This window comes from Acinonyx jubatus, chromosome C2 (genome assembly GCF_027475565.1).
Source record: "Acinonyx jubatus isolate Ajub_Pintada_27869175 chromosome C2, VMU_Ajub_asm_v1.0, whole genome shotgun sequence".
In the NCBI taxonomy this organism is placed as follows: Eukaryota; Metazoa; Chordata; class Mammalia; order Carnivora; family Felidae; genus Acinonyx; species Acinonyx jubatus.
Genome location: NC_069384.1, coordinates 30,575,806 through 30,590,230, shown reverse-complemented (window position 1 = coordinate 30,590,230; position 14,425 = coordinate 30,575,806). Strand labels below are relative to the sequence as shown.

Sequence of the window (14,425 nt, the reverse complement as noted above, 5' to 3'; positions counted from 1 at the left end):
CTACATAATTAAGTCATATACTTGGAGTTTGTATACTCTAAGAAGAAAGTACATGGCGTGCACATTGAAATAAATGAATTGGAAAAAGATGGGATTAAGAATGACTGTGGAAAAAATAAAAATACGTAATCAAATATGTTTACTTAAATTTATTATTAATTTCCATGTTGATTCATTTTGACTAAATTAATTCACTAACGAGTCTCTTACTGGCTTACTCAGGATTTGCTGTTATCAGGCACACAACAATCCAATGAAATATGTGCCATTATTATCCACTTTTTAGAAAAAAAAAAAAGAAGGCAAAAAGAAATCAAATACCTCCAGCTTGGATCTCTCCTCCCATCAACTTCAGACTCACATGACTAAATCCACACTTAGGTGTTCTACTTATTTAGAAAGCATCTACTTTCACATATCAAAACTGAGCCCTGGACCTTCCTTGACAAAACATGCTTCTTCTCTAGTGTTCATCATCTCAAATAGTAGCAACTGCATTCTACAAGATGACCAAAACTTTGGCATAATCGTTGACATCTCTGCTTTACAACCTGTATTTAATTTCAGTAACAAATCCTGTGGCACCAATCCCAAGCTATAGCCAGAATTCAACCTTTCTCATTGCTTCCACTGATTCTACCTGGGTAGAAACCTCTGACATCAATTCCCTGTATTACTTCTACAACCTGCTATGTGGTTTTTGTGCTTCCATGTAGAAGTGCATTTAATCTGTCTCAACATAAAAACGGGGCGCCTGGGTGGATCGGTCGGTTAAGCATCCTACTCTTGGTTATAGCTTAGGTCATGATCTCATGATTTGATTTGTGAGTTTAAGCCCTGCATCCAGATTGGGATCCTGCTTGGAATTCTCTCCCTCCCTCTCTCTGCCCCTCCCGTGCATCCCTCCTTTGGGAGCACATGGACTCTCTCTCTCAAAATAAATAAACTTAAAAAAAAATAAAAAGAAAATAAAAATATAAGTCAGATCATGTTACTCCTCTGCCTTAAACACACACACACACACACACACACACACACACACACACACCTTCAGTGGTTTCCTGTTCAAAGTAAGAGCCATTGCCCTTATAGAAGTTTAAGGTCTTTTGGTGCCTGGGTGGTTCAGTTGCTTAAGCATCTGACTTCAGCTCAGGTCATTATCTTGTGGTTTTTGGGTTCAAGCCCCATATTGGGCTCTGTGCTGACAGTTCAGAGCCTGCAGCCTGCTTCAGATTCTGTGTCTCCCTCTCTCTCTGCCCCTCCCCTGCTTGTGCTCTGTCTCTCATTGTCTCTCTAAAATAACATTAAAAAAGTTTAAAGCCCTACAAACACTGGTCCTTGCTTATTTGTCTAACCTTACATTTTATTCTGTGGCTGTCTCTGCTTCAGTCACACTGCTTCTCTTACTTTTTATCAAACAAGCTTCAGGCTTCCAGTTGCTGTTCTCAGTTTCTGGAATGACTTTTCCTCGATATCAGCATTGTTTTTTTCCCTTTTAATCTTTTAGTCTTCTCTAATGTCATCTTCTTGGTCAAGCCTTCCTTGAGACTCTACTTAAAAAAGACCTCGCCTAACCTTTGTATTTCTCAACTTCCTATGTTTTTTCTCCATGACACTTATGACCATCTTACCTACTTTTATTTTGTTTGTTTGTCTCTATCTTCTCTCAACAGAATGTAAACTCCAGGAAGACAAGGAATTTTGTCTGTTTGGTTTCCATTGCCTATCATTTGTTATGTGCTTAGTAAATATTTGAACGAACAAATTAATAAATAAAGAAATTCGCTCAACGGTCCAAGCCAGTCTGTGGCAGAACTAGGAAAGTTCCCTAACCGGGACATTAGGAATGAGGGGAGAACAGGCTAGAAGCAGCTGATCTAGGGAAAAAAGGTTGATGGATAGAAAAATACTTCCTCTGCCTTCTTCCTTCAGTATTGGTTAATATATTGGCTTGAAAAGGTATTCTTTGACTTATGCATGTAGAAGAGAAGATTTGGATGGAGCAATGGCTGCTTCGAAGAGAATTCAAAGGAGCAATATGTTCCTTGACATGTGTGTGGGTTTTTTCATAGTCTTTAAGACAGAGCCTTATGTTTACCACCATTCCCAATTCCTCTTACTAGACACAAGAGAATATCACTTTCCCAGTAGTTAGTCTGATGTCATGTGACAGTGTACTTGTCAGTGAGATGATAAGGGATATGCACCAGTTGCAGGCCTGACCAGAGAACGTCTCAAGTGATCACTCTGTTTTTGTCTTCCCCTCACTCAGAAGCCATAAATGTCGCACTGTAAAAATGATGGTATCCCAATACTGAAAAAGCGTATTTTCTTACATTAGTACTTAGAGGAGAGACACCTGACCTTGATAAATTATTATGTTCATGGGAAACAAACTTTTGCGGTGCTGAGCCACTGAGGGATAGAAGTTCTTTGGTATAGCAGCTGGCAGTAATTATTCTGATTAATTTACTCACAAAATACAATTTTAAAATGTATAAAGCAAAAGTTTTAGTGTAAAAATGTCTAGGCACTAAGTGCTGCTAAACAGCAACCTGCCCCAAAAGAACGGTTTGATTTCACACACAAATAATAAAAAAATTATTACTAATGCCTGGATTGATACCATATAAATGCTATGACACATACATTTGCTATAAAATAGCAACATCCTTAAGGATAATCTGTACAGTGTCATCTGCAATTAATGCCCTCATATCATAAATAAAACATCATTGGATCATACACTTGGGAAGACATGGGAACCAAAATTCCCTTTGCAATATCACTACTTCCAAAATATTTCTACTAACAACACATAATCCATAACCTGACTTTGCAATGCTGGCAAGTTTAAAAGTTAGGAACCTATTAGTTGTTGAGAAAGATAAGCAATGTATTGATCATGCTTTAAACTAGGTGGATGCTTGCTTTAACCAGACATTCTGCTAAAAATTGCAAGAAAAGAATTTTAGGAAGAAAAGGAGAGCTCTCTATTTTGTTGATTTATATTTTATACCTTCCACATATTCTGGATATAATCTTCAAACATTTCAGAAAAAACGTTTTTCTTCTCTTTTTCCACAACATTCATAGCAGAAAAACTATACAAAATTATTAATTCTGAGATTTATAAGTAGCATACCAGTGGGAGTGGTCCTTTTTATTTAGAGAGTATAAGATCAACACTACTGACTGCTTTAAGTGCTCAACTAATCTTCAGACCATCTGAGGCAGCGAGGCAGCGGTGAGTATTTTTGTTCAGCACAGGATATTCGCTTATAAAGCACCAAAATCTCAAGTGTACCTTTGCCCTCATATTCCATAAAACACTTCCCAATGAAAACAAAGTAACAGGAAAGATAAGGAAACCTAAAAGCTTTTAGAACAAGTTATGTTTGACTTTTAAAATCTTCCTTGCCTTAAAAAATGACAAAAGAAATCACAAAGATGGCTGCCAGATACAGACCTCCCCCACCCACCCAAACTAATAAAGAACAGATGTTTCTTTCCCAACTAGGCCTCATTCTGTTGCATAATGGTAAGTCCAAGAGAGTAAAATGAATGCTAAGGACTCACTCACAGCATCTCAATGCTGGCTGCACGTTAGATTCACTTGTGGAGCTTTAAAAACACTCATAATTGGTTTTCACCCAGAACAATTAAATCCCAATCTCCAGAGTACAATTTAAGAGTTCCCTAGATTGTTCTAATGCACAGATTGGCTAGGTTCACTCTTGTGGTGTTTAGTAGAACTACCTCAAGACCAATTCTGTGCGTTTACAGGGGATAGTGCTGAGAAGAGGGAACAAATTTACCTTTGGCTCAGACATCAAACTAGGCTCTTTACATATATCATCTTAAATATTCCTTAGAATAAAACTTCATGATAAATAGTTGTATTCCTACATTTAAATGTATGAGAATTAAGTTGAACATATGGGAGATAAATCCTGCTCTGTAAAGCTACTGAACTCTTCTTTATTGAAGAAGGACATGTCCCAGGAATATTGTGCTTCCTGAAACCAACAGTGTTTGCTGTGCAAAGACTGAATGCTATACATAAATAAAAGGATTGGAATAGATCAACAAATGGGCCATGGGCCAAATTCAGCCACTGCCTGTTTTATCAATAAAGTTTTATTGGAAATCAGTCACACCCATTCATTTATTTTTTTCTGTAGTGACATTCAGACTACAATGGCAGTGAATAGTTGTGACACAGACTGTATGGCCAGCTAAAGTCAAAAATATTTACTATCCGGACTTTTATAGAAAAGTTTGCTGACCCATCCATTCGCTGATCTGTAGCTAGCTTTTAGGCCTGAAATTCATGAAACTAAAAAAAGTTACTAAGTTACAAATCATTTCATGGTCTTTTTCAAAAGTGAAATACCACTGAAGTTACCTTAATTTGATATCAGAAATATTCCAAATTTAGTATCAGAAATGCATGCCAAGTGCCCATGCTACCTATGTTTTTTTTTTCCCCTAATCTCAAAAGGGAATGTTCACTAAAAGCATTGATGGAAAACTCCAGAATGGTAGCAAAATCGACATTGGAAAGTGGTATGGCATTCATTTCTTGGGGCTTGGTAATACAGAAATAACTCCAGATTGTTAAAAAGAAAAAAAAAAGAGGGTGTTTTATTTAAACAAGACCATATTGCTAGATTTTCTGCCTTGTTACGTAATTAGGCGATGCCTAATCTACCATAGCTACTTTAATGTAGGTTAATGACTTGCACAGAGCACACCTCTTCAGTGAGGAGACAAGAGACAAGGAAACAAACCTACCGTCTGTCATTCCTTCCCTTCGATGAGGCAATGCTGGTTGTTGGTCCATTCTCCCTCCCTTGTGTTTTTTAGTGGGCCGAGGCCTCTGACTCTGACTCAGGGCTGCACTGGTATTACTGTCAGTAGAAAATGGGCTGGTTGGTCGAGGTCTTTGAGAGGAGGTAAAAGGTTTGCCTAAAAAGAAAACAAAGGGAATGTGGTACAGAGGATGTTACAAGGCAGTGATTGTGCGTGTCTTGTATTTCTGCTCTTACTTAGACTAACCTATAAACTTGCCTAGAGATGCCATTTGAAGATACCAAATACTGGTGCATCTCCATAAAAAAATGCCCTGTTGCATTCATTTTATCCAATTTTTAGTAACCAACATACTACCCGCTGAAAAAAAATTTAATAAATGAATAAAAAAACAAATCCACCAACCAAAAGCTTGAGATTACTTGGTTTATTATTTAACCTTGATGATCTCAGTGATATTTTCATGGATATATGCAAATTAATGCTGCTTTTACTTCTTAAAATTAAGGAAGTTATTTCTGAAATGAATTATGTACTGTCTTATTTGCTTCATCAAATTTTATCCTTGGAATCTTATAAACTCACTTTTAGCACAGAAGAAATGTGTTGAAGTAAATGCATTTGAAAATTTACATGAAAGGTCTGCTCGAAGACATATATTAAACTGACCTTATCACCCATATAAATACACGATGAATTTTACTTCTTTTACAGAAACTCAATTGTATTAGTGTATAATATAGGATAGATAGCAGGTTAAAACCACCTTGCATATCCAAAGTGCAATAGGTATTTTCTGATGAATATTATTGTATCTGAGCAGACTCCAAATTCTCATTGCAAAATGAAATTGTGTTATGTCCTTTTTTTGAGCTTTAGTACATACCCAGGGAAGTTTATTTTGTGAAAAGGGTAGCTAATAAATTTTCAACATCTTATGATTTCAACACAGTGTTTATTATGGTGAGAGAGGGTCGGTTTATGTGCATGTATTTATTCTCTTGTGCATGTTTTCATTTCACACAAAATTATTGTATGTAGTTACATTTTCTTAAGTCAATGTGACATGATATTGCTTAATGCTTTATTAGATATTAGCATACATGCAAGAAATGCACTTATGCCTTCTAATTTATTAGTTTCCTTGCACTGTCTCACTGCTGTGCTTACAACTAGCCACAAAAAAACACTCAGGCAACATAAAGTTTCTGACTTATGCCTTATAAAGCAAGAAAATTCAAATAACCATTATATTACAACATACTTTAGTTCGGATGCTATATGAAAAATAAACCTCTGCAATGCTTGGAGAAAATTTTTTATACCATTTGACGATTCCTAATGCATACTCAAAAGAAATACTGATGTTATAATTCAAAGAAAATGTCCAAGACTGATTTTTATAACCTGAGAGTTTAGTGAAGGGTCAAAATCGTTTTTCTTCACTTTACTATTTGAATACTATTAAGATTTCAAAAATGCATTTAAAGTTTCATTAGTTTGTTTTGTAAGGTAGTTCAATTTAATTCATATAGTAGAACCTTCTTATATGTGCATTTAAGAATTACAGTCATATAAAAGCATGGATCATGCCAAAGTTATTTTTTTTTCAGTAAAACAAACACTTACAAATTACTGATCTATTATTAGAATGACTCTCATATTCATTTTGGGGAAAATAATCAGATATATGAAAAATTATACAATTGGTACTTGATTATTCTCAGAAACCCAAAGTAGATTATGCTACAGAGCAATACGCATGCAGTCATTTTATTTGAGTTGCAAATGCAGTGGGTGTATCTTTAATTAGCATCCTTTAAAACAAATAATACATTATTGGGTTAAAATTTTAACAGCCAAGCAATTAATAAGACCATCAGCCATTTGAACTGTTAGACTGACAGCCTTAAACCCAGTCACCCCATGCTGAGGAAGCCTTCCCAGAAAACGCATTTGCAGAAAGAAATGGGGCAAAGGAAAGTAATGGAGATAAAAGCTGAATAATTTTAATCACTGGGCACATTATTGATTGTGTGAGAATTTTGCAAAGTGTGAGTTATTGAAAATTTAATGGCAATCTCAGTTGCAGCTTGGCTGTAATATAGAAAGGAAGCATATTCCAATTAATCAGCAGAGCCATGAAGGGAAAGGGAAATAAAGGATAGAAGGTGGTGAGTAGGAGCCTATTCTTGGCTCTGCAAAAGTAGCATCAGAAGAGAGTTCTGGTAATTGAGGATCCCAACTGTGGTCATGCATATTAAAGAAAGCCCTGCCGTCAGACTCACTGAAGAGAAAGAACAGAAGAAATATAGCTCGGTGTCTAAAGGATGAGAATCTCTCATGCAAAGAGTGTTGACTCGGAGTCTACCAACCTGTTCTTGTAAGGCTGGTTCCATCCAGCCTAAAACCAGCTTTATCTGCTGCTGCCACCAGTGCTTGTGCAAAGCTGCCGCTGGCAAAGATGGAGCCATCTGAGGAGCTACCTACACTAGATCTATGACTAGAAAAGTTACGATCCTCATCAGATGCAGAGCCCCATCCATTTACCATTGAACCTAAAAACAAATGTAGTTGTCTAGTGAGTGGGATATATTGGATAGCCCATCTGTTTGCACACACTCTGCTAAGGAACAAATAAGCTGCCTCAATTCCTCACTCCTCCTTGAGGCAAGTCTGGTTTCATCACCACTTCTCTAGCCACATGCAAGCATCATCCATGTTTTACACATTCCCAGCGCGGAAGAATGAGGGTTATTTAAAACCTGTATCTGTTTGCAACACGTGAACAAAACATGTTTCACAGGGTTCCATTCTTACATTGTTTGAATCATTACATAATCATTTTCCAAAAGAGAATTACTATGTATATCTTGTGTCCTACAATTCAGGGAGGAACGCTTTTGCTTTTGTGGAAGTAAATTATAGTGTGTAAACTTATCAAAGACTCAGATGAAGAAACAGTGTGAATATATCGTGAATTTAGTGTTGGCTTTAATAATTTCCATTAAATATACGCTTGTATACTGGGGAAGTGCTAGAATTATTCCAAGGATTTGAAATACAAATTTAAATAATCAGGAAATATAACAACAAACATTATAAACCAAAAAAAAATGTATAAATGGTATCAGAGCAAACAGACTTAGAACAAAAGGAAAAAAATGTATCTTTGAAAATTTCTATGAATTTCAAAGCTCAGGATACTTTGTTGGTATTTTAATTGTTTTAAGAATTCTAGTTTTCTCTTTGTTGCTAGTCTTTGTCTTAGAAAATTAACCATTATGAAGAATACAATTGGCATTATTATGGATTTTTCTGCAAAATACAACATGGTGATAGAGGAAAAGAATCACCCTTTGATGTGCAAAATATGAACACACTGAGAAATAACTTTCATTCTTAATTTTTTGGCAAGTTATTTACAATTTTATATTTTTTCCTCGACCAAGCAATACTGAAACCATAATCTATTATGTAATATAATTAACATTACAATATTTAAGTTGTATACCATTACTTCATGACACAGTAAAGTGCCAAGTGTGGCTTAGCCTAAGTTTTATAAAGAGAGGGCAAAAAGAAGTATTTATAAGAAGTTAATTTTAGCTTTTCTAAATAAACCAATCACATATTCACATAAAGAGATTAAATTCAAATGCTAGCGATTCCCTCCCCGGCCCCCGCTTTTTCTCCAATGTTTAAGAGACAACAGTATAGTTAGGAGTGTTGCTGTGATGAAGTATTTGTATGTGTAGTCTGGGTCCCAGGATACAGTAACACAGGTTCATGCACTTGCAAGAGAGAGAGAAAATAGAAACCAAAGGGGTTAGAAGAATCTGAGAAGCTAAAAGTGTGTTAAGTGTAGCAGAGAAAGATAAGAGCTTTGATTCTATTTGCCAAAAGCACAGGGATACACTTCTTACTTTCCAAACAAATTCCCCTGACACAGCCCACTGCAAGGAAGCGCAGATAACACCAGCAACCGAGCCTCCTCTGAGAGAACCATTTCTGAGTTAATAATCACAAGTCAAGGACCAACAGCCCAAAACGAAGGAAGAAATGATGTCATGGGCTTTGCAGTATAATGCTACGGTAGATAAGAAAAAAGAAAATCAAAGTGATTCAGTCCATGATCACCAGAGAATATGAAACCCTAGAACTGAGGATAGTTTTGAAATACATGAAAGCTCATTCCTGTCCCTGCTATGTACTGTTTTCTGTATTTCTAAAGGTCTGCTGAACATCTGCAAATAAATCTGTGCTATCTGAAACTCACTCTCCAAACAAGCATCTCCTTTCCTACATCTCCAATTTCATTCCTAAGCTCCTCCTGATTTCCTTCTGGTCCCTTTTATCTTCAGCGTCATCTGAACTATTTTTCTCATCTATCACATGACTTGGTTCCTTCACTCAAAACCTTACCTAGTTTGCCAGCATTCAGCTAACGAGTTAAGCATCTGAGATCCTTCAATATGTAGTCCAGCCTCCCTTTCCAGCCCCAGACCCTCTCAATAGCCTGTGTACTCCCCCTGCCTTCCCTATGTAGCCTTACCTCTCATTCCTTAACACATCTCTGGATTGTTACTAACTCTGTAGACCACTGTCAAACTTTAAAGTCAAAATCAATATCCCTTCTATGACCTTTATTCCACCTCACTTCCAACTCTGTCTTAGGAAGAATCAATTTCTCTGCTTCCTGTGTTTTTCAAACACTATGCATACAGTAGCGTATCAGGTCTCTACAAACTATAGTTTGTTTCATATAAAGATTTCTTCTTAGACAGTGGAACTCTAGAAATTAGGGACTCTTACTTATTTTCATATTTTTTCTATAGGTGCTTTTCTATAGGTGTTTTGTTTTCTATAGGTGCTTTCTTTTTAAAAAATTTTTTTTCAACGTTTTTTATTTATTTTTGGGACAGAGAGAGACAGAGCATGAACGGGGGAGGGGCAGAGAGAGAGGGAGACACAGAATCGGAAACAGGATCCAGGCTCCGAGACATCAGCCCAGAACCTGACGCGGGGCTCGAACTCCCGGACCGCGAGATCGTGACCTGGCTGAAGTCGGACGCTTAACCGACTGCGCCACCCAGGCGCCCCTCTATAGGTGCTTTCTATAGGTGTTTCAACAAACATTAGGCATACTGGATTAAATGTCTTCAACATTCTCATTACTCAGCATAATTTCTATGTGATTCTATCCCTTGTGCCATTTCCCAGCAATGAACTTATGATACTTATAGAAAAAATGTACTCAAAAGAACTTCTAAAAAATATAGTAAACAAGGAATATAATGTCAGTCAACTTTTGTTGATAACTTGGAAAACAGGAAAATAAGTGAGTTATTACCCAAAAGGGAAAATTTTAAAAATGATTAATATACATATCTTGGCTATGCTTTGATACACTCGAATATAGATATTTGTCAATATCTTGATCAAAGTAAGATAATAATGTTATATTAAGTGGCAATTTACTTTTTTTTCTCCTGAACTATCTATCCACACTCAACCATCTATCTTAATGTATTTAGTCCATTTTTGAAATAACTGAGTCTTTTTTGTTTTTCTCCCGTTAATGTTGGCTTGCTGTGTGGTTCCAGCTTGAGGATTTGAAATTTTGACAAATAGTCTCTGAACCTGAAAATGTAGGAAAAATCCTATACCACAGCAGTGCCACTACAGAAATGCCACTTACGGACATCTCTTAACAGAGTTAGCTTGACTTTTTCAAAAACACTCTGTTCATCTCCTGTGATAGTGAGTCCTTCATATAAGGATTTCAATGTACAAGTTTGCCAGTCCCTAAACATACCAACTACTTTCCTGCCTTTGTGTCTTTGCTCTGAGTTTATCTTGATTGTTAATGCAACTTTCCATGCCCTCAGAAATCCCAGTTATTCATGAAATTTTCTTTGGTGCTTTCTTTTTTCTTTCTCTGGGAAAAGAGAGTAGCATGGAAGACATGGCTTCACGTAGGTTTTGGTCAATATAGAAAGAACACCACTTCTGTTTTCTTTACTACTCTATGTAAGAGCTAAGAAATTAGACAGATGATTTCAGAGTTGAAGACACATGTGTCATATAGATTTGGCCATGGTGGACCACAGGAATCCTCATCCCTAAAGAGAGGCAAGTGCCCTCAGTTCCTATAGTTGAGTTCACCTTCAAATGGAGAGCAAGAAGGAAACACATCAAAAGAAGGCAATAAATTTTCTTTTTTCTTTGTCCCTTGGACTTTATCTTTGATAGCCCCTCTTCTGTAGTTAAATGTGATATATGGAATGGGTGCGTTTGTGCAGAACATTTTTATAGAAAATTGACAATACATCATGAATTAAAAACATATAACATAAATTAAATTTCATCCATGTTCTAAAATTGTTTTTTAAATATATTTTTTCATGTTATTTATTTTAGAGAGAGAGCATGAATGGGGAAGAAGGGCAGAGGGAGATAGAGAATCCCAATCAGGTTCCATGCTCATGAACTGAGCCAAAATCAAGAGACAGATGCCCAACTACCTGAGTCACCTAGGCACCATATAAAATTGTTAAAGTTTATTTAGCAATCACTGATTTACCCTATCTGTGGCTGCCATGCTTGTTCTTTCTTTAGATTTAAGCATCAAGAAAGATCTGAACATATATGTAAACCATTACAAGAAAGAAGACAATGATAGGAGGAAAAGAAAAACATTGATGCATGAATTAGAAAGTAAGCAAGTTTGGGGATAACTGGTTTACTTTCATAAAGGTAAATATAAAAATTAAAATTAAAATAAGATAAAAACAGAAAGGAAGGCAAACCATAAGAGACTCTTAAATTTAGGGAACAAACTGAGGGTTGCTGGAGGGTGGGTGGGGGAATGGGCTAAATGGGTGATGGACATTAAGGAAGGTACTTGTTGGGATGAGCACTGGGTGTTATCTGTAAGTGAGGAATCACTGGGTTCTACTCCTGTAACTAACTTGAATGTAAATAAATAAATTTTAAAAAATTAAAATGAACATGAAGTGAAAGAGTTCAGGTAGAGATTCTTTACAAATTATACACAATCCATCCAATTTGACATGTTATAGCCCCAAACATAATCAGTACATATTTAAACATTTAATGAAAAATGAATTTATGCCACATAGCCAAATTTATTTGTGTTTACATTTTCAATCTTCTGAAATTTCTCAGGCTTAAAGTTGCTGAAAGGCCAAAAAAAATCTCAAATTTATTCACATTATTAAAGAAGAACTGCATATAGGACATTAAGTTGTTGCTCAAATGTTACTGAGCAGTAAAATACCATGATAAAGTGGCATCTTTCTGTGTCTCTATTACATCTTCAGCACTAAAATTAATTTATGATCAGTCATCAATTCATTTACATGTCGTTTTATGCTAAATCCTTCCTTGCTGATAAATGCTTATCCTTAGATCCATTAAGCTAGAGTAAAGTCTGTGCTTTATAATATGACCCTGCTAATTGTTGCATTACCATTTTTATGAGATACAAAAACTGGCTGTCCCCCATTTTTTCAGCCAATATTTAATCGAGGAACCCTTCCTATTAAGTGCAATCAGTCTAACTATGTGTTAAGTAAAATCTTCAGCTATACTTGTCTTTGGATAAATCAATCCAAATATTGACCTCTGCTTAAATGGAGAAAAACATGTCTAATATTTAGAAATTCTTCTCTCCCTCAAACATACTGAATATGCAACAATTCCACCTGCATTCCTCAGAGAGAGAAAGAATGTATAATATACATGAAAGCAAAATAAGCAATTAAAACATGTCTTCCTTGGGACATATGACACCTGTTAGCTTGCTCCACTCAGGTGAATATGTGATGTTCCCCTTTTATCTGCTAAATCTGAAGTAAATATTTAATTTCTTTTTAAATACATCACAGTCTAAGATAATGATTTCATTATTTTTGGCATCATCTCTGAAATTCTCCTAATACTACAATATTTTCCTTAAGTTTTTGCAACAAAAACAAGGCATCAGGTCACACTTTTAAGTGGCCAATTCTCTAAAAGCTGTGTGGTCGAGTAAGGTGGTGAGGCTGCCAGGTTTTACTGTGTTCAAAATGATCTGGTTTGGGAGTTCCAGTAAAACCTCCAAAGACATAAAATACAGAAAATATAGAGCCGTGATTTCCTTTCAGCCGTGGTATTTATGTGGGGTCCAACAGTTAAGGAAACTTTTATTCATTTCACTTCATGGCTTTCCCTCTTGGTTGTACTTTTGGTGATCAGTGAAGCAGTTAGAATCTTGGCTTCATGCTCAGGACATTTTCCTTCTGTCCTCTCTCACACTGCCTTCTGTTTCTTTTTTCCTGTGGTGGAGTCATTAAATGCAGGAAACATTTACCCTTGACTCCCATCATGAAAGATATAGAAAGAAGTATTAACTCCTCTTCCTACCCTGTTGCCCAAAAATGGTGGATTTGGTATTTAGGAAGACATATAGCAAGCATATTCCTAAAGACTGAAATAATTCCATACGTTTACTTTCTAGCCCAATTTGGTGTGATGTGCTATAATCAAGATAGTTTTATACTTTATTACTACCGAAGAGATTTAAATTATGCTACAAATAAATTAAAAATGAGATTCCCCACAAAAAGTGCTGATACAGATGATTCTTGTTAGCAAGAGTCACCATAACTGAATATAGAACTAAATGTAAGATAATAAGTAATAAAGGTTACAGCTAAAAATTAATATTTTTTACTGTGATTAAGTGCATGGGGGAAGGATTAATGTTTCCAGAGATAAAATTATATGTTGTGTTTGTATGAATATATATTCATATATGTACACACATACACGCATGCATGCAGAAAGGAAGAGAGACACAGAAAGACAGAGATAGAGATCTGCATGTTAGGTAATAGACCAAGAGATCATTTTCCTTTTAAATATGTTAAATTCACAGATTAAAAAAAAAGTTGGTCATATCCAGAGCAAGGATCATGGTCATTTATCTTGAAAGTAAGATGCTTATTTTGAAAATTCTTTTGCCACCTATCAGGTGGGTATAAACTTAAAAGATGTTAAACCCCTCTGTGACCCAATTTCTGTATCTGTAAAATAAGAACTAAACTAGGTTTGTGATAGGTAAGGGATTTAATATATGTTAAAACTTTAGGACAGGGATCAGCAAACTTTTCTATAAAGTGCCAGATACCAAATATTTGAATCTTTGCCGTCTCTTTTCATTTGTTTCATGTTCTCTTACAATTGTTTAAATATGTAGGCAACATTCTTAGCTCATGGAGTCACAACAAAAAATCAGGTCACTGCTTGAAGAGTGCCTTGCATTTACTAAGGGCTATATATGCACAAGATAGTATTCTTCTTGTTGATGGCATTATTATCATTATCATTATCATTATTATCATATTTAAATTCCTAGCCAACAGTTTGGAAGGAAGAGACATTTGGTAAATGTTTGTTGTAGGAATAAATAAATAATATAGTAGACTTGCAAATACATTTTCCACATTACTGTTTTAGAAACTGAATGTTTATTTCTCCCTAAAATTCATGTGTTAAAAGCCCTAACCCCTAATGTTATAGTATTTGGAGGTGGGGTCTTTGG

The 14,425-nt window shown here is 35.7% G+C and overlaps 1 protein-coding gene across 17 annotated transcripts in view; it reads right to left on the bottom strand.

Annotated features, from left to right (window-relative positions):
* ROBO2 (roundabout guidance receptor 2) overlaps positions 1 to 14,425 on the bottom strand; it is a 601,494-nt gene that overhangs the window by 7,889 nt on the left and 579,180 nt on the right. For 9 of the 17 annotated variants that reach the window (XM_053220677.1, XM_053220678.1, XM_053220683.1 and 6 more), the window contains one exon: positions 4,798 to 4,971. In XM_053220677.1, coding sequence (XP_053076652.1) covers positions 4,798 to 4,971 — 174 coding nt within the window. Of the gene's footprint in view, positions 1 to 4,797; positions 4,972 to 7,190; positions 7,374 to 14,425 lie in introns of all 17 variants that reach the window. The other 8 variants (XM_053220676.1, XM_053220671.1, XM_027077544.2 and 5 more) reach the window with 1 other exon arrangement.